This window comes from Myotis brandtii, unplaced genomic scaffold, assembly GCF_000412655.1.
Source record: "Myotis brandtii unplaced genomic scaffold, ASM41265v1 scaffold48, whole genome shotgun sequence".
NCBI classification, from domain to species: Eukaryota; Metazoa; Chordata; class Mammalia; order Chiroptera; family Vespertilionidae; genus Myotis; species Myotis brandtii.
In genome coordinates, this window is record NW_005368341.1 from 10055505 (window position 1) to 10080438 (window position 24934).

Sequence of the window (24934 nt, forward strand, 5' to 3'; positions counted from 1 at the left end):
ATTGGGGGCGAGATCAGGCTGGCAGGGGAGGGCCTAAACCGGCAGTCGGACATCCCCCGAGGGGTCCCAGATTGGAGAGGGTGCAGACAGGGCTGAGGGACATCCCCCTTGTATGAATTTTGTGCACCGGGCCTCTAGTGTTAATATAAAAATGTTCCTTATTTGTGTGCTTTTGTTTCTGTTAATTTTAGACAAAGCCATGGAGTAAACATTAACTTTATATTATTTTATACTTATTTCCCTTCAAATAAAACATTTTGAGAAAAAGCTTAAAAAGGAGCCAGGTAGCCAAAATCTGTAAATTATTTACCTATGAAATATTCCTGTCTCAAAAGTTAAACCCAAATCTAACTCTTTTAGAACAGCAGTGGTTTTCAACCCTAGTTGCACTTTAGAACTTAACTTTATATCATCATTTGAAAAGAAACATTGATGAGGCCCCAGCCAGTTTGGCTCAGTGGATTGAGCATTGGCCTGCGGACTGAAGGATCCTGGGTTCGATTCTGGTCAAGGGTACATGCCCGGGTTACAGGCTCGATCCCAAACAGGGACATGCAGGAGGCAGCCAGTCAATGATTCTCTCTCATCATTGATGTTTCTATGTCTCTCTCCCTCTCCCTTCCTCTCTGAAATCAATAATATATATATATAATGTTAATGAGAATGTAGAACTTAAAAAACAAATGGGTCATGTCAGCAGGATACAAGAATTAATATAATGAATTAGACAAATGTGGGACAATTTGAGTATGAAAAATAAAAATAAATTTAACTGATAGAAACACACTGAATATAGGCATTTCTTCTATAATACAGAAACAAAACACTAGAGTGTTCTGCAATAACACACTGACGATAAATAGCCTATGGGGAGAATAGGGTTGGGAGCTGACAACTCAAAACCTATTTGACTTTTTGCTAGAACACTAAGAGGAACATTAATAATCCTAATAAAAGTTCAACCCAAATAAAATATTAAATTCCTATTAAATATTGCAATAACTTTAACAAAAACAGTAACAAAGGAAAAGCCGTTTGATAAAAGAGGGTATAAGGAAGGGTTGAGGCTTGCCATGAAGGCAAGATCAAAATGCACAGGAACCTCCAAGCTGTAGTTCAAATTAACCAGAGGAATGCAAGGTGAAAGATTATATACAGGGAGACATCGCCATCTTTTGGTTGCTTGCAGTAATTGCCTGAATTAGTATATTTTGCATTGGCTGTTGCTACTTGTTGAGAAACATTAACTTCCAGATAACTATGAATCAGGTGATTTATTTGTTATGCTGACATCATCACCTTATTTATGAATCTTGAATGAGCTAATTTACATTATAGAATATATCATATATAAAAAGTTCATAAAATTCTCAAAAATAAAAGAGAGAAAGCGAAACAAAATCTTCATCTCTTTGGTAACTAAGTAGAGTGTTGGAATCTTATTCAGAAAATTAATAATATCCTATCAGAACTGTAATGGTAACCACCAAAAAACCCTAACTAATGAGGAAAAACCCCTTTTTTTATAGATGATTCTGGCCAACAATCATGGGAGGAGTAACAATTAGGAAATTGCCATTTTATAAATCTTAATTAATCAACTGCTCCAGCATTTTCTTGAGTTTAGAAGTTGAAGATATACTTTCCCATAGTACAGCTACAATCTCAGGATAGGTATAAATTGGCGTCTTAAAGATTCCTTTGCACAAAAACTGTTAAAAGAATACTGAACAGATGAGTAAGATCCATTTCCTTTAGAATGTTCACAATTCACTTATCAGAATCATCTTTAAGTACAGAATACTTAAAGATGGGTATTTTTTCAGTGTGATGATGGCCAGAGGGAAAGGTGGGTGGGGGTTGGGTGGAGGTGGGCAAAGGGGGAGGAAACATCTGTAATAGTGGCAACATTAAAAATAAAGTAAAAAAAAAGAATTTATAAAACTCAACTCCCCAAAAAACAACAATCCAATTAAAAAACAGGCAAAGGACCTGAATACACACTTCTCCAAAGATGACATATAGATGGCCAAGAGACATATGAAAAGATGCTCAATGTCACTAATCATCAGAGAAATGCAAATTAAAACCACAACGATATATCACCTACACCTGTCAGTATGGCTGGCTATAATCAATAAATCAAAAAATAAGTGTTGGTGAGGATGTGGAGAAAAGGGAACCCTTGTGTATAGTTGGTGGGAATATAGATTGGTGCAGCCACTGTGGAAAGCAGTATGGAGTTTCCTCAAAAAATTAAAAATGGGCCCTAACCGGTTTGGGTCAGTAGATAGAGCATCGGCCTGTGGACTGAAAGGTACCAGGATTGATTCCGGTCAAGGGCATGTACCTTGGTTGTGGGCACATCCCCAGTACAAGGTGTGCAGGAGACAGCTGATGGATATTTCTCTCCCATTGATGTTTCTAACTCTCTATCCCTCCCCCTTCCTCTCTGTAAAAAATCAATAAATCTAACTCTCTATTCCTCTCCCTTCCTCTCTGTAAAAAATCAATAAAATATTTTTTAAAAATGGAACTGCTTTATGACCCAGTGATTCCACTTCTTGGAATTTATATGAAGAAACCTGAAACACTAATGCAAAAGAATATGTGCAGCCCTATGTTCATTGCAGCATCCTATATAATAAAAGCCTAATATGCAAATCAACCAAATGGCAGAACGACCAGTCGCTATGACGTGCACTGACCACCAGGGGGCAGACGCTCAATGCAGAAGCTGCCCCCTGGTGGTCAGTGCGCCCCCACAGGGGGAGCACCGCTCAGCCAGAAGCCGGGCTCATGGCTAGCAAGCACAGTGATGGTAAGGAGTGAGGGGTCCTGGACTGAGAGAGCTCCAGACTATGAGAAGGATGTCTGCTTGCCGGCTTAGGCCCAACCCCCAGGGGATCAGGCCTAAGCCGGCAGGCAGACATCCCCGAGGGGTCCTGGACTGCGAGAGGGCATAGGCTGGGCTGAGGGACCCCCTAAGTGTGCGAATTTTTGTGCACTGGGCCTCTAATACTAAATAAGAGTCTCCTTACTATTTTTGGCTTTGTAAATGTTTTCCAAACTTAATTTCCCATGACACTAGAAAAACATACTTTAATAAATGAATATAAGATCTGCCCTCGCTGTAAAAAAAGAAGGAAATCTTACCCTTTGTGACAGCATGGATGGACCTGGAGAGTATTATGATAGATGAAATAAGCCATTCAGGGAAAGACAAGCACCAAGTGATTTCACTCATGTGTGGAATCTAATGAACAAAATGAACTAACAAGCAAAATAGAGATAGATTCATAGAGAGAGAGCAGGTTGACAGCTGTTGAAAGAGCAGGGGGGAGGGGGTTGGGCGTTGGGTGGGGGTCCTAGAGATATTGAGGAAAAAAAGAGAGAAAATACTCATGGACATGGATGGGTGATTGCCAGGGTGGGTGGAAGGGGAGAGAGAAGATGGAGGAAGAAACAGGGAGATAAATGGTGATGTACAGATGATGTATTATGGAATTGTGTACCTGAAATCTGTGGAATTTTGTTAACCAGTGTCACCCCAATAAATTCAACAAACATGGAAAAAAGGAAAATATCTTGCTGGTTAAATAAAAACTGATTTCATAATTATTCTTATGTTAAAACAATTTAGACAAACTACCAAGATTATTTGTAAAAGGAAGATTAAATCACCTTAATCTTTCCATTGCAAAGAAATAACCAGAAATCTCTATTGTTTGGCTCTTGATATTTTTCCCCCTGCTTACAGAAGCAAGGGGCTACAGAAGGTGTTAGTCTGCCCCTAAATTAGTCATACTCCACCAGACAATTAGAAAAAATATAAGAAACTTTCAAATATTAGAAAAATATAAGAAACAATATATGAGCATAATTATTTTCATCAACATACAAATTCCTAGATAACACTAAATTTTTATGTTCCTTAATAAAACATTTTTACTTAAAAATCATCTATTATATTTACTTAGTTTCCTTGCAAATTACAAGTTAATTACAAAAGGAACAACAGTAACTATACAGAAGAGAAAAACATCTTAACCTAATGATTAAAATTAATAGCACTACTAAAAGGCCAATAACAGACCTCATGTATCTCTGGATGTGATGTCCTGAGGACACACCACTTAGGTTGTAATCCTGCCACAAATGGATAAGCTCATTCTAATCATAGGGAACAAACAAACTAAAATCCAGGGACATTCTATAAAAATTACTAGCCTGTATTCTTCAGAAATACCAATCTCTTGTAAGACAGAACATTGAAAAACTATTCTAAGTTCAAGTGATTGAAGAGACTAACAACCAAATTCAAAACATGATCCAGGATTGGATCCTTACCAGAAAAACAAAAGTTGCAATAAGGGACATTATTTGGACAATTGATGAAAGTGAAGTATGAGTTATAGATAATATAAAAGCATTGTATCAATTTAAATGTCTTAAATTGAAAGCCGAACTATGGTGATGAAAGAGAATATCTTTGTTATTAGGAAAGACACATTGAAATATTAAGAGGTAAAGAGACATGTATGCAACCTCTCAGGTGGTTTAAAAAATAATGTATCTGTCTGTATATATAGGGAGAAGGAGAGAATGAGGACAAATGTGGCAAAATATTGAAAACTGGTAAATCTAACCCTAGCTGGTTTGGCTCAGTCCATCAGCCTGGGAACTGAAGGGTCCCGGGTTTGATTCCGTCCCGGCACATGCTTCGGTTGCAGGCTCGATCCCCAGTAGGAGGCGTGCAGGAGGCAGCAATTCAATGATTCTCTCTCATCATTAATGTTTCTATCTCTCTCTACCTCTTCTTTCCTCTCTGAAATAAATAAAAATATATTTTAAAAAAAGAAAAGAAAATCTCTCTCTACCTCTTCTTTCCTCTCTGAAATAAAATATATTTTATTAAAAAAAAAGAAAAGAAAACAGGTGAATCTAGGAAAAGCCATATGGAAATTGTACTATCCTTGCAACTTTTCCAAAAGCTTAAAATTATTTCAAGAAAATTTAAAAAATTATCCTTTAAGATTAAGTAAATATTAATATGAGAAGATTTTCACAATAAGCAATTAATTGACAAAATCAAGTTTGACAAAACGGTATTATTAGTACAAGTGCTTTGAACAGTGACAAGTTAAGGAGCTTGTACCAGAACGTAGATCAATACACAGCTTCCTCCATTGAAGGAAGTCTGGCTAGAGAAAAAAGTTAGCTATATTGAACTGTGCTTAGTAATGTTCTGGAAACAAGAAGTTTATGCAGTGGCACTGCTCTTTTAGCAGCACTGGTCTTATATTCCATATTTCTACAACCACTCAATCAATCAATAACTAAATAAATGCTTTTAAAATTAAACATATGCTTTTGAAAGAATCCAACCAAATTGTATTAGTTAAGTCTGGGTAGCACAACTGAAGGTAATTTTTGTTTTCTTCCTATATTTTGTAATGTTTCTACAATGAGCATGGAATACTTTTATAATAAGAAAAACAAAAGTAAACTTTCAAAAAAAATAAGTGAAAGGGAACATAATAGCAGGCGATCTGATTTCTTGGAATTTGAATCTTATGTTAAAACGTGTTATGTTAAAACATGTTAAAACACTTAGTTATGTTCATATACTGCCAAAATTTTTCCCAAAAGGATCTCACTTACAACTGATCTTGCAGCTCCACAATTATATATTCTAATTGTTCCTTTTCCAATTTATGGGCCAGATCAGAATCTTCAATCCTTTGTAGTAGTATTTTATTCTGGGAGACAGATTCAGACAGCTGGTTCTCTCGAAGTCGTAAGAGTTCTTCAAGATAAGCCTGGAAATACAGATCAGCAAGATACAGCCAACTATAAAATTCTAATATATTTTGAAGACAAATGCTCAATAGCTTAAATGTTAGTCATATCTATATTGTAGTAAAACTTTTTCATAGTATCACTGATGAACAGTAAAAATAATTTTTTAATTTAGTACAAAAATTTAACATATGTTCATTATTTAAAGCTCTTCTCTAAGGTTCATTAAAATGCATTTGTAGCCCTGACTGGTTTGGCTCAGTGGATAGAGCGTCGGCCTGCGGACTGAAAGGTCCCAGGTTCGATTCTGGTCAGGGGCATGTACCTTGGTTGTGGGCACATCCCCAGTGGGGGGTGTGCAGGAGGCAGCTGATCAATGTTTCTCTCTCATCGATGTTTCTGACTCTGTCTCTCTCCCTTCCTCTCTGTAAGAAATCAATAAAATATATTTTTTTTAAATGCATTTGTAATTTAAGGTAAAACTTAGTTAAAACATTTTCATTTCTAAGCTCTGCAACAATAAATAAAATACTCAGTATGCCTCCTAGTTTCAGAATACAGACCTAATCACAGATTGACCAATTAAGAAACTGCCTCTATGTGATTATTCTTTCAAAACAGATATTACCATTTTATTTATTTTTTTAATATATTTTATTGATTTTTTACAGAGAGGAAGGGAGAGGGATAGAGAGTCAGAAACATCGATGAGAGAGAAACATCGATCAGCTGCCTCCTGCACACTCCCCACTGGGGATGTGCCCACAACCAAGGTACATGCCCTTGACTGGAATCGAACCTGGGACCCTTGAGTCCACAGGCTGACGCTCTATCCACTGAGCCAAACCGGTTAGGGCCAGATATTACCATTTTAGCTTTAACACATTAGTTGGAAGCAGTACAATGTTTTGACGAGGCCTGCAGGTGCCTATATAGTCCAGGTCTACTAGCTAGCAGCTATGTATCCTGGTCAAGTTACTTAATCTCTCTGTGTCACAGTTTCATCATCTGAAAAAGTGAGAGCTTTAATCTTCCTAGTTGGGAAGATTAAACAAATCAGTCTAGGTAGAGTATTACCTGCTACACTGAATGCAATGCATAATTCCTAGTTATTATTATTAGGAAACACCAAATAGATATAAGCCTTCTTGGGCTGATCTTCTGTCAGTTATTTTTTACCCATTTACAATTTCTTTGTCCTTTTGCTCTGTTTTCTGAAAGACTTCATTGAATTTATCCTTCAAACCCTTATACTGGATTTTTTAATTCAGGAAATCTTAATTTTAATTTCCAACAGCTCTATCATGTTGTCTGATGATGCCCTTCTCATGACATCCTACTTTTTAGCTACAATGTGCTTACAAATTCCTCTCAGGATATTAATTAGAATCTTTTTTTCTTAAAGTATTCTTCTATCCTACTATGTTATCCCATTCATTTGTCATTAACAAAGTCTTTTAACTAGTTTAGTTTTATGATACACTAGAGGCCTGGTGCAAGAAATCGTGCATGGGGGGGGAGGGGACCTTAGCCCAGCCTGCACTCTCTCACAATCTGGGACCCCTCAGGGATGTCCGACTTCCAGTTTAGGCCTTCAGGATTGGGCCTAAATAGGCAGTCGGACATCCCTCTCATAATCCAGGACCGCTGGCTCCTAACCACTCACCTGCCTGCCTGATCGCCCCTAACCACTTGCCTGCCTGCCGCATTGCCCCTAACCACTCTGCCTGCCTGCCTCAGCGCCCCTAACTGCTTGCCTGCCTGCCTGCCTCATTGCCCCTAACCACCTCTGCCTCGGCCCCCACCACTGTGGCTTCGTCCGGAAGTACATCTGGAAGGTTGTTCGGCTGTCCGGTCTAATTAGCATATTATGCTTTTATTATTATAGATGTTAATAGAAGTTAACACTATTCTCCCCTCATTAAGCTTCCTTTTCAGATTTTCCCATGACAATTCTCAAATAGTTTTTCCATAATAAAATTTCAAACATTAAAATTAATTTTTACAAAGGAAGTATTTTATATGTCACACCACTTAATATATAAATTATATACAAATATTTATAAACATTAGTAATTAAATGCAACTTATGTACCCACAATCAAGATTATGAAAACTTTTAAGCCCCTATAATGCCTTTCCCTAATGATACCCCCTGCTTCCACTACACAAATAACAACATCCTGAGATCCTTGTTTATTATCTCCTTACTATTCTTTCTAGCTTTACCACGGATGTATGTTGTCTTAAAATAGTTTTGTTGAGATTTGTCTATATTCTTTTGAAACTGGCTTTTTCATCTACAATGACGTCTTGCTTTCAATAGTGAATAGTATGACATTGTATGAATACTGCAGTCTATTTACTTACTCTCCTATCAATGACCTTTTGGATTGTTTTTAGCTTTTTCTTAATATAAATAATATACAGTGAACACTCAGTTATATGTTACCTGGTACAAACATCTAAGAATTTATAGGAAATATGTCTAGGAATAGAATTGCTGGGAATAGGCCATGCATTACCTTTACATTTACTAGATAATGCCAAACTGTCATATTATTGTTTTTATATTAATCACATTCCCACCTGATATTCATTCTTTGTGTGTGTGTGTGTGTGTGTGTGTGTGTGTGTGTGTGTGTGTGTTAATCCTCACTCTAGAATATTTTTTCCATTGATTTTCAGAGAATGGAAGGGAGGAGGGAGAGAGGGAGGTTTTGTTAATTCTGTTTCTCTGTTTATTTAATTAAAATCTGTGCTTATTTTTTTTCTTTGAAATTGATTTTTTTGGTCTACTTCTTAAATACTTATCTCTTTAATTTTCCTACTTTCTTTTCTAAGTTAAGTACTTCTACAAGTATTGCACAAAGTTGTAACTTAAATTTGTCAGTATGCATTGTTTTCATTCTTATTTACTCATTTCTTTTGACACATAATTTAGAAGTTTTATTTTTTAAATTCCCATTGGTGGTCTACAGGTGGTGGAAAACATATCGTATTGAATCTAACTTTACTGCACTGTGATCACTTTTATATCATTTCTTTGGTATTTGTGGGCATTTGCCTTGTGACATAATATGCTCCATACAAATTGAATAGCTGTCCCATATATGCTTGAAAAGAATGTGTATTGTTAGCGTTTAACAAAGTTTAGATCAAGCTTTACTAATTGTGCTGTTCAAACTCACTACATCCTTACTAATATTTTGTCCATTGAATCTGTAAATTATTTTGATAGACGTTAAAATTTCCTACTCTAATTATGGATTTGTCAATTTCTCCTGGACAATCTATTAATTTATGCTTCACATTTTTCATGGCTACACTGTTACATTATGTAAGTTCATTGCTGTTATACATTCCTGGTGAATTCTTTTTTTACAAAGACAATGTCTTTTTTTAGTCTTAATGCTTTTTGCCTTAATGTCCACGTTGGATAACATTAATACAGAATTCCTGTGGTTAAGTTTGCCTACTATATCTTTATCCTCTTAGTCTCAATATTTTTGTGTCTTATTTTATGTATGTCTCTTACAGACAACATATAACTAAAATTTATTATTAAAAAATAAAGAGTTTGTCTTAAATGACAAGTTTATGCCATTTACTTTTATGGTGATGTTGAGTCAGGTGGTTAGATTGAGATATATTTCTACACTTTATCTGGTGGTGCCACCTTTTTTTCTTCTGGTGATACCATCCTTTATAACATCCTTATTTTTTCTCACTTGCTACTTTCTATTGTAATAATAAAATTTTCCTTATTCGTCTTATCACTATTAGTTTGAAAGTTAAATATTCTACTTTTAATCACAACTTTGGAAACAGGCAGGCACATTAAAATCTGTGTCTACCCTTTTCACTGTAACACAAAGACCTCAAATGGCTTTAGCTTCAATCATTCTCTCTTATCTTTTCTAATATTGTTAGAGTTTTAGTCCCACTTTGCTTCCCAATGGTGGGCTGCAGTTAGCTCTCGAGGGCTGATTATTGAATTTCAGAAATTTTGAAAACATGGTAATTATTAAACATTATATAGACATAACTAAGTAAATTATATTAAAAACAAGGAAATAACCACTCAAAACTCATCACTTCCTAAGTATTTTTGAATATTTTATCATATCTTCTATTGTCTGTGCTCCTAAGGTCATTTCTGTCTGTTGAATCTGTCTGAGAGAATGCTATACAGTGGCGTGCTATGGTGCATCTTTTCCCAGTTCTGCATTTAGGGATATCACATTGGTAGCTTCAACTTGGCCATGATGGGATTATTTACCCCATAGAATCAGCAAATGGTACATACCAGGGCTTCTCTATTTCCTCTGTGAAAGTCAGTTGTTAAACATATTCCAACCCTCCAATGCCACCCCATATTGGCCATTAATATAGTTCTTGTTTCATGTAGTCCAGATTTATTTGCCAATTTCTATGGTTAATCTGTCATTTTGCACTTCACTCCTGCCTACCAGGTTCAGTTTCCATCTTCAATGATAGTGGGCCTAGGTCCACTGTTCCCCTGTGTTAAAACACATGCACCTAGGCCAGCCGGCATGGCTCAGTGGTTGAGCATCGACCCATGAACCAAGAGGTCATCAGTTCAATTCCCAGTCAGGGCACATGCCCAGGTTGTGGACTTGATCCCCAGTAGCGGTGTATGTTTCTCTCTCATCGATGTTTCTATCTCTCTCCTTCCCTCCCTCTCTAAAATCACTAAAAATATATTAAAAACAAACAAAACAACAACACATGTACCTAAGTTAAGGGAATGGTCTTTGTGTTCAGGTCATTAGTGAGCTCCTATTCTTTGAGAGAGCAGCTCTGCATGAAGCTATTTTAAAATTGTATTCTGCTCAGCATTTTCGTATTTTTACAATGCAAAGGCTTTCAGGTGATCTTAGTATGAAATCTTGCTGGTATGAGAAGTCTTCTTTAATAGGGTATGAAAGTTTTTTCCATATACATTAGGCACAGTTTTATAGCTATTATAAATGGAATCTTTTTCTTTATGTTTTCTAACCAGTAGCTGTTGGTCTATGTAAAATCTATTCATATTTGTAAATTTACTTTGTAAGCACTTTCCTCAGTGTATTTTTTATTGTTCCAATACTTCTATTGTTAATTCCATCAGGCTTTTCCTATATAGACTATTTATGAATAATGATCATTTGAAAGGAAAAAATAGATAATTCAATAAAAAAAGTTGCAACTACTCAAGATAATGGAGTTTCTTTTCCTTTCTGCTATATACTCTATTTTGCCAAGTGCAGTGTCTGATATACAAGAGCTTCTAAAATAACTGATTTAAAAAGGACAAATGAGACATATATGGATTTAGGCAATTACTGCTTTTTCACAAACCCAGTAATATTTTATGAAATTAGTCATAGGAACTAAAATCTCAAATATATAAATGAAACTGCATAAAGAAAAATAAATGGCTGATTTTTATATTACAACATAAAATTAGAAAATGTTTAACAAACAAAAGCCTTTCCTAAAACATTGCTTGATTTTTAATTAACAGGAGGATAATTCAGGAACAGAAAGGAAGGAGCGAGGGGCAAACCCTTTCATTCAGCTGAGAGAGCTTTTGGCAGAGACAGTCCAAAGGCAATACAGAGAACAGGATTAAATGGCTGTTGACACTGACTGATACCTTCTGTTCCAGGGTGAGCTGATACTTCTGTTTAACTCTCTTACACTTGTTGAACCACGTATTCTCGTCCATGATGAAAGGAGGCCCCACGTTCTCAGGAGAGCTGCTCTCACTGCCACTGCTTCCCAGCGTCCTCAGCTCCTCCTCATCACTGCTGATACTGTCAGAGCTGGGAAGATTGAACGTTTAAAAAGAAAGTTAATACTGTGTTCCACTTTGATTTTTAAGAAATACTTCTGTATTTTCAAGCTTCTGGTGAGCAAACTCTAAAATATTTAGCACTAAATATACCCTTATAATTAATTATAATATAAAGACTTTAGTTTCTTGAAATACCTTTTTAACATTTTTTAATTTTTCTGTAATGAATATGTATTATTATTTTTTTAAGTTTTGTTTAATTGCTTAAAGTATTACAAAGAGTAGTACATATGTCTCCTTGACCTTCCCCCCAGCCTCCCCTACCCCCAGTGTCTTGTGTCCATTGGTTATGCTTATATGCATGCATACAAATCCTTCGGTTGATCTCTTACTGCCCCGCCCTCCCCACAACACTCCCCGGCCTTCCCGCTGTAGTTTGACAGTCTGTTTGATGCTGCTCTGCCTCTGTATCTATTTTTGTTCATCAGTTTATGATGGTCTTTATTATCCATAAATGAGTGAGATCATGTGGTATTTTTATTTCATTGACTGTCTTATTTCACTTAGCATAATGCTCTCCAGTTCCATCCATGCTGTTGCAAATGGTAAGAATTCCTTCTTTTTTACAGCAGCATAGTATTCCATCGTGTAGATGTACCACAGTTTTCTAATCCATTCATCTGCTGATGGGCACTTAGGCTGATTCCAGATCTTAGCTCTGGTAAATTGTGCTGCTATGAACATAGGGATGCATATATCCTTTCTGATTGGTGTTTCTGGTTTCTTGGGATATATTCCTAGAAGTGGGATCACAGGGTCAAATGGGAGTTCCATTTCCAGCTTTTTGAGGAAACTCCATACTGTTCTCCACAGTGGCTGCACCAGTCTGCATTCCCACCAGCAGTGCACGAGGGTTCCTTTTTCTCCGCATCCTCTCCAGCACTTGTCGTTTGTTGATTTGTTGATGATAGCCTTTCTGACAGGTGTAAGATGGTACCTCATTGTTGTTTTGATTTGAATATGTATTATTTTATGCAGTAATTTGAGGAGGAACAGACTCTGAAGGTTTCTTAAAATTAGGAACCTAATAGAGTTTTTTAAAAATGTGTTGAATACATGTATATTTGGTTGGAAGCAATTAAATTTTTAAAATATTGGGTCAGTTAGGATAGTTTAAATATTTTTAAAATGAAAAACTATGGTCAGAAATAATAACTGGTTAGTGACTAGGTTGAAGTGGCATTTCCCTTTTCATTTCAGTGTCTGTTATATAACAAGTTGGTAGGAAGCCTTTAGTACATAAAGGAGAGAAAGCTATATGTACATTTTTGGATTTGTGCATCGAAGAAAGAAAGTTGCATAAAAATTCAGGAAAAAAGTGGTTAAACAGTTGAGGACACAGAGTAAAATCATTAAATTCATTCTGAGGGCACCAATTGAGAAGGTTCCATAATTGTATCTTTTAAAAAGCCTTGTAATAATTACTACAGCTTTTATGTAAGAGAGGCAGATTAGTATTTACATTTAACTTTATATCTTAATTTAAGTCACTTCCTAAATCACAAAAATAGCCTTTCCATCTTCATGTTGATGGCCAACCTCCTATCTCTAGCTGTGATCTTGCTCTTTAATTTCAGACTTGTGGCCCCCTTTGCACAAACTCGCTGTGTGACTGTGGACAAGTTATGTAACCTTTTTATGTCTCAGTTTTCTCATTTCTCACTCCCTTTTAGGGATTAATGAGTTAACAGAAGTAAAGTTCTTAGAATAATGCCTTACATATAATAAATATTCAATAAATATCACTACTATCACTTTACTAGTATTATTTTGAACTATTCATTATCTTCACAAAAGGTACTATAACTCAACATATCCCAAAACAGTATAATATTATGTCTATTCAAAACATCTTATTGCTGTACTTTTCAGGCTCTAATGTACTAGATTCTAGTATAGAATTATCCCTTTTCCTAAGGAATCCACTAACTTAAGTTAGAAAGCTTGGTACCATGATACTCTATGCATCCTTCTCCCTAAGCATCCAATATATCTTCCCACTCCTAGCTCTGAAATAATAGTGACTTCTCTCACTAGATGATTATCTTGGGGACAAGAAATGTATTATTTTTCAGAAGTTCATGAAGTTTCTATACTCTCAACATCTATGTTTCTTTCCTACATTAGGTACTCCATAAATAACACATTGTGATTGTGTGTGTATACATTATATTACTTTCACTTTCTTTCTCTTTCCCTTACAGCTCTGGCCTAATTATAACATTTTAGAAGTAGGTAAAGATCATCATTCTATTCAGGAAATCAATAAGTGAAGGCAGACCATCAGAAAAATCTATGGATTTCATTTGATTAATTTTCAATGCTGATGAGATTATGGGAATTCCATAACTCTCACACAAGACTGGTAATTGGTACAACTCTTTTATAAAAGTGGACTTTAAGAGTCATAAATTTTTTGTTGTATTTACCTGAATAACTCTGTAAATTCAAAACAGAAATAAAAAGAAAACTGATTTGCACAAAAATGTTCATTATTCTTTTCTTTATAATGAAGATAAAATGAAAAGCAGTCTAAATAATTAATTACAGTTTTAAAATCTCAATGGATGATTACAGAGCAACTAGATTTATTATAATAACTACAGCAAAAAATGCATGTACTTGTTAAAAACTACATATATGCTGGGATTACAATTATATAACAAGTGCATACTTATATAAGTACTAAAAATGCAACTGGAGTTTATATTTATGAATGATTTCTGATATGAAATAAATGTTTTATAAAAAATAATTTTAATCAGATGAATATATTGTGCAACAAGACATTTAATAATAAATTTGGATTTCAAGAACATATTTCTAAATGTCAAATACCTTTGGGTAAACTTCAAATATGGTGTGTAGTCTATTACAGCAGGAAAGCATCCATCCAGTCCCTCTCCCTTTAGGCAGAAGCTAAGACAACAGACAATAAATATTCCATATTCATATATAAAATTTTAAATCAAAGTTACGTGTTATAAACAATCTGTTAGAGACATTTATTTCATCAAATTGTAGGTAACATTTTTTGTTTGTAATTTAAATGTTACTTGTTACAAATAAATGTCTCAATAAAGATGTTTTACCTTCAATCTAAATGACAAAGAACTGTACAAGTTAATACTGTTACATAAACATATCACACAAAAGTAAAATACAGGGTGTCCCAAAAACTGGATATACATTTTGTCAGCTGAGTCTATTACATTTTGGAAATGAAATGTATTTTAATAAATACTGCCTTTATAAGTATTCAAAGTGTATATACATTTTGGGGGGATACCCTATTTACTGAGAAATCTTTTCAAACATCATTTCATAAACCTTTCATGATGTAACTAGAGAATTTTCAAATGAAGATTTGTTCATACAAGTTCTCAGGTGACACTAAGTATTCCTAAAAAGATCTGGATAATTAGAAAACGAGGGTTTTTGCCTTTGAACATAATGCCCCAAGCAGCAGGGAATGTGTGGCCCAGGCCTGCAGCCTGCCCATCATTTGCCTGGAGCCTGAGAACGGGGCTGTCTAGGTACACACTGGCCTCATCTGCTCTCAGTGAGTAAATTCACAGAGAAACATGAATGGGTAACAACAGAAAATTATATTGAAACAATGGAAATCAGCAGTTTCATATAGGAAGCTTTGGGAGATGTCGTTTATTATAGTCTGCCTGAAATTGGGACAAAACTGAACAAACAAGATGACTTTGGTGCTTTGGAAAGTGTGAAAGCTGATAGCAAACTCTATTCTCCTCTATCAGAAGTAACTGAAATTAATGAAGCTCTTGCAGAAAATCCAGGATTTGTTAGCAAATCTTGTCATGAAGATGGTTGGCTGACCAAGATGACACTGAGTAACCCTGCAGAACCAGATGAACCAATGAGTGAAGAAGCATGTGAGAAATACATAAAATCTATCGAGGAGTGAAAATGGAAACCCCCTCCACTAAATAAAGTACAGTGGGGCCTTGACTTACTAGTGTCCCGACTAACGAGTTTTTTGAGATACCAGCTGTCTCTCGGGCGATTTTTTTGCTTTGAGTTGATAGAGTAATTTGAGTTAACGAGCTCCTTAACGAGCTCCTTAACAAGCTCGGTCTCGGAACGAATTAAACTCGTAAGTCAAGGCCAAAGAAAGAAATAAAACAACTTTAAGAGAAAGAAGAAAGAAAAAGAAAGAAAGAAAGAAAGAAAGAAAGAAAGAAAGAAAGAAAGAAAGAAAAGAAAGAAAGGAAGGAAGAAAGAAAGAGGGGAGGGAGTGAGGGAGGGAGGGAGGAAGGAAGGAAGGGTCCCAGATTGGAGAGGGTGCAGGCCAGGCTGAGGGACGCACGCCCCCCCCCCCGCAAGTGCATGAATTTCGTGCACCGGGCCTCTAGTCTATATATATAAGCGACCGTTACCACTGGTCGACCAAATGATGGTGGCTATGATGTGCACTGACCACCAGGGGGCAGACGCTCAATGCAGGAGCTGCCCCCTGGTGGTCGGTGTGCTACCACAAGCCAACCTCCTGTGGCCGGCCAACCTCCTGCGGTCACCCCCCACCCCCCACCCCGGGGGACGGCCCCGACTGGCCCCAATCGGGACTGGGTGAGAAAACCCAGATCAGCCCCAATCACCAGTCAGGTCAAGGGACCGCACTGGTGCATGAATACGTGCACCAGACCTCTAGTATTGTAATAACTGTGCATGGTGCCAATTGGGTACTGGAAATATCAGGGGCAACACTTTGTAAAGTATATGATTATCTAACCACTATGCTATACACTTGAAATGAATATAAAATAATATTGAATACAAACTGTAATGAAAACATTTTAACTAAAAAATTTTACATAAAAATAAAATAAAACATTTAAATTTTTAAAAGAAAACAAAGATTACTATTATCAAAAAGAAAAAGTATATCTTCTAGCAAGATAAAGAAATATTTAAAAGATGTAGATTAATTTTTCAAAAGAAAAAATTCACCTATGAACTCCTACCTCCTGGTTTCTTTGGGAAATTTGTAGAAATACTTGTTCCAATATATTAATGTCAAGGGCATGCATTTTTTCCAGATTTAAATAAAGAGAATTAATTTAGCAACATTTTATATGGGTTTCCCTTCATTTACAGAAACGTTACTAATGTATCTTTAAGATATTTGTTTTCAGCTGATTACATAGTATCAATGGGTTCCAATAAATCATTCTTCTCCCAGGTTGTTGTTTTTTTAAATGAAAAAATAACATTGTAAAGGATTTAGACAGAGCCAGCAGCATGCCCTATAAAAAGCTGACACCCTTAGAGGATCATAACACAACCTCCATATTCCACCCATCATGTTTATCCTAAACAATTAAGCTAATTAACCTAATACTACTTTATTAAAGAAAATTTTAAAATGACAAATATTTTGAAAAGGAAGTGATTTACTAGAAAAAGGTAACCTCAGTGAAAATGGGCAGCATTATTTTTAAATTAAAGACCTAAAAGTAGATTTTAATTTTAATTTATTTTAATAATATTCTTGGATTTTAAGTGATATATTTAAATAAAAATATAATATTTCCTTCATTCTTATGTTTGAGTTCTTGTTATAGATGAACCTTTTACTTTCAGTATAATGTAAAATCTTAGATGAGTTAAAGAAATGCAAAAGGATGCTTTCATAAATCTAAAAAGAAATTACAATGTCCCTTTTTAGTGCTTGTAATCTTAGTCTGAAATCAATTCATCTTGTTGATAATCAAAGTAAATATTAACAATATGTTTTATATTCTAGATACATAACACAAGAAACATAAGACATCCAAGATATCCTGTCTGGATTTTCTTTATCTCAATACATGAAATAATAAAAATCTTTCTAGCTTTGAATCTACTTTTAGTGTCTTTCTTTTCATTTTAAAGCAGTAGTTGAAAAATAATAAGAGATAAAATCCAAAACCTTCCTTCAGTTGTACCGGAGTCCATGATTTTTCTGCTTGGGGAATGTAGTCTAAGCTTTCTTTTTACCCAAACTGGACAGCAAGCCTGTAAGTTAATTCCTAGAACTTGAGACAATCTTTTCCCTGACAGCAAACCGATTTGGAAAAAGGTTGTCATTTAAAAGGGAACAACATGAATCACATATCAATATCGAACTATGTGCTTTTCTTAGAAAATTGAAAGGAAAAAATCATAAGTAGAAACCATATAAGATAGCATAATTTAAAACTGAATACATTTAGGGAGGATTAAGTACCTGAAATCAATAGCATTGAGCCCAAGCAGCATGCCAGCAAGCATATTTGCTTCCTCACCCAAGACAATTGCTCCATCTTCATAAAATCTTCTGAAAAATGAAATGGGTGAATACATAAATATTAAAAACAGGCAAGTTTCATCTAGAGAAATCAGAGCCCAAGGTAAACTAGAAAGAACTAAATTGTATTTAGTTTGTCAAAATAAAAACATAATTGGGTCACCCAACTCTTACAGATATTGGGGGGTGGGGGGGGACCCATCACCATAACAACAAAAATCATTCTACGTGTTTCCACTTCTCTTAAAAAGAAACCCCAAAGAGACTCTTTAAATGTGCCTAGACTGCCTAGCATTTTTCCCAGTAGTGAAGCAATATAAAGGTACTAGTAATCTGAAAAGTGGCACATTCACAATCATTTATACTAGTCTTTTTTCAAAACTAGGTAGACTATGTTCTATACATGGGACAAACACAAACATACATTATGTTTTTCTGTAATTCCAAAGGTTATTACCTAAATTAAGAAATAGGAAGGTGTGATCATTAGTAATTTATGCTAACCTTTAACACTGGAATACTAATAGGGCAGATGGGCTACCAAAGTGACTGTATATGAAAAACAAAATTTGATAAAATGTGAATATTAATATTCTTGCTAATTCTTATAAATCCTTCTGTTTTGACTAATGTTCATTTTTAAAGTATAATTTTATTGTAAAATAAATATTTTTTTAAAACTGTAATATGGGCCTTATAGGTATTTTTCCACAAAATAATGTAAGATAACTGAGAAAATACTATGCAAAAACTAATTTATGCTCGGTAACCAGGGATCCTTAAATTGTTATACCTATTTATATTACACATAGACAATGAACACTAAGATATAACAGCCACCCATTTAGTAAAAGATATGTGTCCTGCTTTTTTCCTGTATATGAGTTTTTAAAAGCTGAAAACGATTTTAGTATGTTCATAATTTCACCATCAATTTTTAATAGTTCACGTTTTAACAAATACTTTTACAAACACATCATTTGATACTTGCAAAAAAAATGCCCATGAAGTAAATGCAAAAGGAATTGTCATTAGTTTCAAATTCACCATCAAGAAAAGTAAGAGGTTAAAATAACTTCCCAAGCTCATGTTGATAAACTGCTCAAGGAAAAAAAAAAACACAATTCTTTTTACTCTAAGTTCTATATATTTTCTATTAAATATATTCTATTTATTGTAAAACAAAAATAATTATAGAGAACTTAACTTCTGTCATGGTTTGTAAGGAATTTTAAATGAATAAGAAGTAAAAGGAAAATAAGAGACAACTATTCACCCTCTAACAGATGTAAGTCTGCAAACAAATATGGTAGGAAGACTAGCTTGGAATAGATGTTTGGTGTTTCCTTGAAAATATGGGAATTGCTATTATTGACTTATATAAAAGAAGGAAAACCAAAACTTTTAGCCCACCAAAGATTAGTAAAGTAAATGGAAGGAATTTCTACATATTCAATTGAGGTATTCCACAAAAAGGTAAAGATATTTAGATAAATCTACATAAATGAGATTTTATCCCACCACAATGGCTAAATGACAGAATATTTTATTGACTCTTGGAAGAACTATGATTCCAAAGGTTCTAGATCAACAAATTCTACAGGACATATGCTTTAGAAAATAATTTTGGTTTTTGATACTGGGAATAACCCTTTATTTCTAGTATTTCCCTATATAAGGTAAGGTCTACCATTTCTCCATCTTGAGCCCACCATGTTTAAAAGTATATTTTAAGAATTAGATCACAACTATTCTTGCTTGCTTCCTAATGTCAGCATTGTATTAGGAACTGTTTAAGAATACCAAAAACAATCACAAACTATCTGGTTTTAGAGATTTTTTTCTTAAGTCTAAAGGTCTTTTTATATGTGTATAAAATACTGTTATAATGAGGGGGTTTTTTGCCTCTAGTTTTACTAATGATTTTTTAAACTAACCAGTGAAATGCTTGCTATATGTGAAGTCAATAATTCCACTAAAATAAAACCTTACGTGAAGCATAATACTGTGCAGACTTGATTTAGATAAACAGTCTTACTGCAATAGAGGGGAGGGGATAACAAATGGAAGAGGAAGGGTTTGTTAAGAGAATTGTCCATTGTATGCTGAACTTTTTCATTATTAGTTCTGGTTAAGAAAAACAAACAAACTTGTGATGGCCAAAGGGAAGGGGGATTGGGTTGGGTGGAGGCATGCAAAGGGATGGGGCGGGGGAGGGAAGATAGGGACATCTGTAATAGTGTCAACAATAAAAATAAAGAAAAAAAGCTTGCTCAGAAAATACACCTGGAAGTTTGAGTTAACATTTTAAAAATAACTTAATTCAGTATTTAAAAGAATACCAAACTATATGAAAATATCATATTTTTATCATTTAACCAAAGATAAGCCATCCATGTGTATTACGGAGGCAGGAGCTGTTAGGAAAAGCTAACTTTTTATTCCCTTAATCAAACCAACTCATCAATAATTTTGACTGAAAATATGATTCCTGCTATCAGCACTTTTAAAGAATTCAAAATATTGTAAACTTTCAACCTCTTCATTTTATCTCATAGAAAAACTGGAGCATTAATAAAGTTGCACTTATATAACCAAGGTTATGTAACGAATGAACCAAAATAAAGTCTAAGGTGACTAATCCAAAATGATAAGGCATACACTAAAAAAGTTCCCTTTCTTTTGTTGAAAATATTTTTTGTTCTAAAGAAAACATTTTTATATGAAGGATCTAACCAAAACAGTGTACTGAATTGCAAAAACATAAATATTGAAAGTACCAAGGTGAAAAATATATATGACTTCCATTTAAAGTTTTATATATAAGGGGGGGCAGACTAAAAAGGAGTCAATGGGGGAAAAGGGGAACATCTATAATACTTTCAATAAAGATTTTTTTAAAAAAAGAAGTTCTGTATTTTAGAAGCAAATGAAAATTGTAAAGTACTATTTGATATGACTGTAAGCTGGAAGAAAAGCCTCTATTTTTTTTATTAGGTATACTTTTCCCAATTACTTTTAAGTTGCCTGGAAAAAACATTAAAAGCAGAAAAATAGTTAAAATAATACCCTAATAAAAATAATACTTTTCTCTTGTCACATATAATTTAACTTTAATTAAAATATGTCTCTATAGTGCTATCCTTAGTGTTCATTCTATTAAACTATTTTAAGGCCTTTCAGGTATTTCAACAGAAAATATTCTTTGGGCGGGATCCAAAGTGAACAACGAGTATAAACTACGTTGATACTGCGCAATATCATGCTTTCAAAATTTCCTTTTATGAGTCAGAAATATTCTACAGACTGAAAGTTCAGTATTAAAATGAGAAAGATTATCGTATAAGAAATTTCATTATCAACCTTCTTACTCTCTTCCCCAATTTAGTCTTTATATAAGAAACTTTGAGGAAATAAGATTTTCCATCATGATAGGCAGAACAGATTACAGTATTATAAATAAATGTTTTATTCTATTCAAAGTCAAATTGAATCAGAATGAAAAAGTAACCAAAAAGTAAATGTCCAAAAGTCTTGCTAAGAACGTGAGATTCGTTATTTATTTTATCAACAAATACAGGGGTGAGCAAAAGTAGGTTTACAGTTGTAATAGAAATAAATAATACAATAATTAATAAATAATAATTTAAGAATACATTCTGTTTCATGTACTCACGGCTGTAAACCTACCTTTGCCCATCCCTGTATTAGAAACTCCTGCTAGGTGGCAAGAACTGTCTGAGGTACTGGAGTTAAAACGGTGAACAAGCTAAATATAGTCCCTCTCTATGGAGCTTAGTCTAGGGGAGAGGACAAGCAACAAATGAAAGAAAAAAGATAATTAGAGATAATAAATAGTATAAAGGTTGTTGAGATAGAGAAAAAGTAAAGGAGAACCCAGCTTTGAAGAAAGTCATTAAGAAAGGCCTTCTAAAGTGTTTAGCCTGAGACCGTAAGCACACAGAAGTCCAACTGCATGCACAGTGAACATTTACTAAGTGCCAGGCATGGTTGTAAGTGCTTTACATGAATTATTTTCTTTAACTTGACCACCTACCAGTACATATTATGCCACAGAGGACTAAGCAAGTTGCCCAAGGTTCCACAGCTAGTAAGAGGTGATACCAGGGTTTGACTCCAGGAAATGTGCTTGCAGAGCCTGGTGGCTAATGTAATGAGAAACCATTCTAATGTTTTAAATGGGAATTAACATGATCCCTTTTTCCTTCAGGAAGACTGGCTGGAAGCAGGATGACTACTGGAAGGGGGCAAAGGAAGCTCAGTTGGGAGGCTGAAAGGAGAGTTTATGCAGGAAGTGAGAGAGGCATGCATTACTGTAGCACTCCTAGGGATAAAGGTAAATGGGTAGACTCAAGATAGATTTTAGAGATAAGACTGACAAGACTTGCTAACAAATGATTATAGAGAATGAGGGAGAAAGAGGAATTGAATATAAATTTTAGATTCTAACTTGATCAGCCATGAAAGTAGTGAAGCCATTTGCCAAGACGGAAATAAACAGGGTTGGGGAGGGGTTTGGAGATCAAGTTATCTGAACTATCTAGCTAGAGATTTAAATGTGGTGTCATGTTCATATATCTAAAGACATAGGGAGATGAATAAATTTTAGGAGGAGAGAAAGAAAAATGAATAGAGAAAGAAGAGTAGACAATGGACAGAGCCCAGATGATACTGACACTATGAAGTTGTGAAGAATCCAGCCAGTGTGGTTCAGTGGTTGAATGTCGACCCATAAACCAGAGGTCAGGGTTTAATTCCCAATCAGGACACATGCCCAGGTTGTGGGCTCGATCCCCGGGAAGAGGCATGCAGGAGGCAGCCAATCAATGATTCTTACTCATATATGTTCAATTTTCCCAGCATCATTTATTGAATAGACTGTCTTTAGCCCATTGTATGTTCTTTCCTTTGTCAAATAGTAATTGACCATATAGATGTGGGTTTATTTCTTGGCTCTCTATTCTGTTCCATTTGTGTGTCTGTTTTTATGTAAGTACCATGCTGTTTTGATTACTATAGCTTTGCATCCCAGGAGTTAATCCCACTTGATCATGGTATATGATCTTTTTAATGTATTGCTGAATTCAGTTTGCTAATATTTTGTTGAGGATTTTTGCATCTATTTCACTGGTAATTTTGGCCTATATTTTCTTTCTTTGTGATGTTTTTATCTGATTTTGGAATTAGGATAATGCTGGCCTCGTAAAATAAGCTTGGAAGTCTTCCCTCCTTTTGAATTTTTTGGAATAGTTTGAAATAAGTAGGTGTTAGTTATTCTTTGGTAAAATTCACCTGTGAAGCCATCCAGTCCAGGACTTTTACTGGGAGTCTTTTGATTACAGCTTCTATTTTGTTGGTTGTAATTGGTCTGTTCAGATTTTGTTTCTTCTTGATTCAATCTTGGAAGATTGTATGTTTCTATGAATTTATTGATTTCATCCAGACAGCCCAATTTGTTAGCATATAGTTATTTGCACTATTTTATTATAATCCTTTGTGTTTATATGGTGTCAGTTGTCATATCTCCTTTCATTTTGATTTATTTGGGTCCTCTTTTTTCTTCATGAGTCTGGTTAAAGGTTTATCAATCTTGTTTATCTTTTCAAAGAACCAGTTCTTGGTTGAATTAATCTTTTGTATTTATTTTCAGACTATTACATTATTTTCAACTCTCATCCTTACTAACGTCCTCCTTCTATTCACCTTGGGTTTTGTTTGTTGTTCTTTTTCTAGTTCCTTTAGGTGTAAGGTTAGATTGTGTATTGGATAATTTTTCCTATTTCTTCAGGTAGGCCTATGTTGCTATGAATTTCCCTTTCAGGACAACTTTTGCTGTGTCCCCCAGACTTGGGGTGGTTGTGTTTTCATTCTCACTTGTCTCAAGGTACCTTTTGATTTCTTCCTTGACCTCACTGTTAACTGATTTATTGTTTATAGCATGCTTTTAGACTCCATGTGTTTTGTTTGTATTTTTCAGGATTTTTTTCTTGTAATTGATTTCTAGTTTTTATATCATTTGTGGTCTCAGAAGATGCTTGATATAATTTCAGTCTCTTAAATTTATTGAGACTTGTTTTATGGCATAACATGCTATCTATCCTATGAACTTAAATGTGCACTTGAATGAAAGCATATTCTGTTGCTTTGGGGTAAAATGATCTGAAGATACAAATCAAATCCATTTGATCTAGTGTGTCATTTAAGGCTGCTGCTTCCTTGTTGATTTTTTGTCTGGAAGATCTATCCAGTGATGTCAATGGGATATTAAAACCCACTACAATAACTATATTGCTACCAATTTCTCCCTTTATGTCCATCAATATTTGCTTTGTATATTTAGGTGCTCCTATGTTGGGTGCATAAAGAATTATATTTTCTTGTTGGATTGATCCCTTTATCATTATATAATAATCTTTTTGTCCCTTATTATAACCTTTGTTTTGAAATCTACTTTGTCTGATGTAAGTATTGCTACTCCGGCTTTCTTTTACATTTCCACTTGCATGAAATATATTTTTCTATCCCTTTACTTTCAGTCTCTGTGTGTCTTTTGATCTGAAGTAGGCCTCTTGTAGACAGCATATGTATGGGTTTTGTTTTCACATCCATTCAGCTACCTTGTCTTTCGATTGGAACATTTAAGCCATTTACATATAAAGTGATTATTAATAGATATGTATTTATTGCCATTTTATTCTTTATAACTATGTTCCTTGTTATGTTTTTTATTTTTTTTTTAAATTTTGTTTTATTGCTTAAAGTATTACAAAGAGTATTACATAAGTCTCCTTTTTTTCCCGTTATGCCCAGATTTCAGGATCCCCAGAAACCACATCAGGGAGCCAGCCAGTCCGATGCAAAAGCATAAGAGTCTTTATTCGAGCTAGCTCGGCTCCCCCACCTTGCCGACGCAGCGACAGGAAGCAGAGAGAGAGAGAACTCTGTGTGGAGAG

The 24934-nt window shown here is 34.7% G+C and overlaps 1 protein-coding gene across 1 annotated transcript in view; it reads right to left on the reverse strand.

Moving 5' to 3' along the window:
- RUNDC3B (RUN domain containing 3B) overlaps positions 1-24934 on the reverse strand; it is a 90948-nt gene that overhangs the window by 19224 nt on the left and 46790 nt on the right. The window contains exons 5-8 of the mRNA XM_014547604.1: positions 17901-17990; positions 14504-14584; positions 11465-11633; positions 5665-5822 (exon numbers count right to left, since the gene is read on the reverse strand). Coding sequence (XP_014403090.1) covers positions 5665-5822; positions 11465-11633; positions 14504-14584; positions 17901-17990 — 498 coding nt within the window. The remainder of the gene's footprint in view (positions 1-5664; positions 5823-11464; positions 11634-14503; positions 14585-17900; positions 17991-24934) is intronic.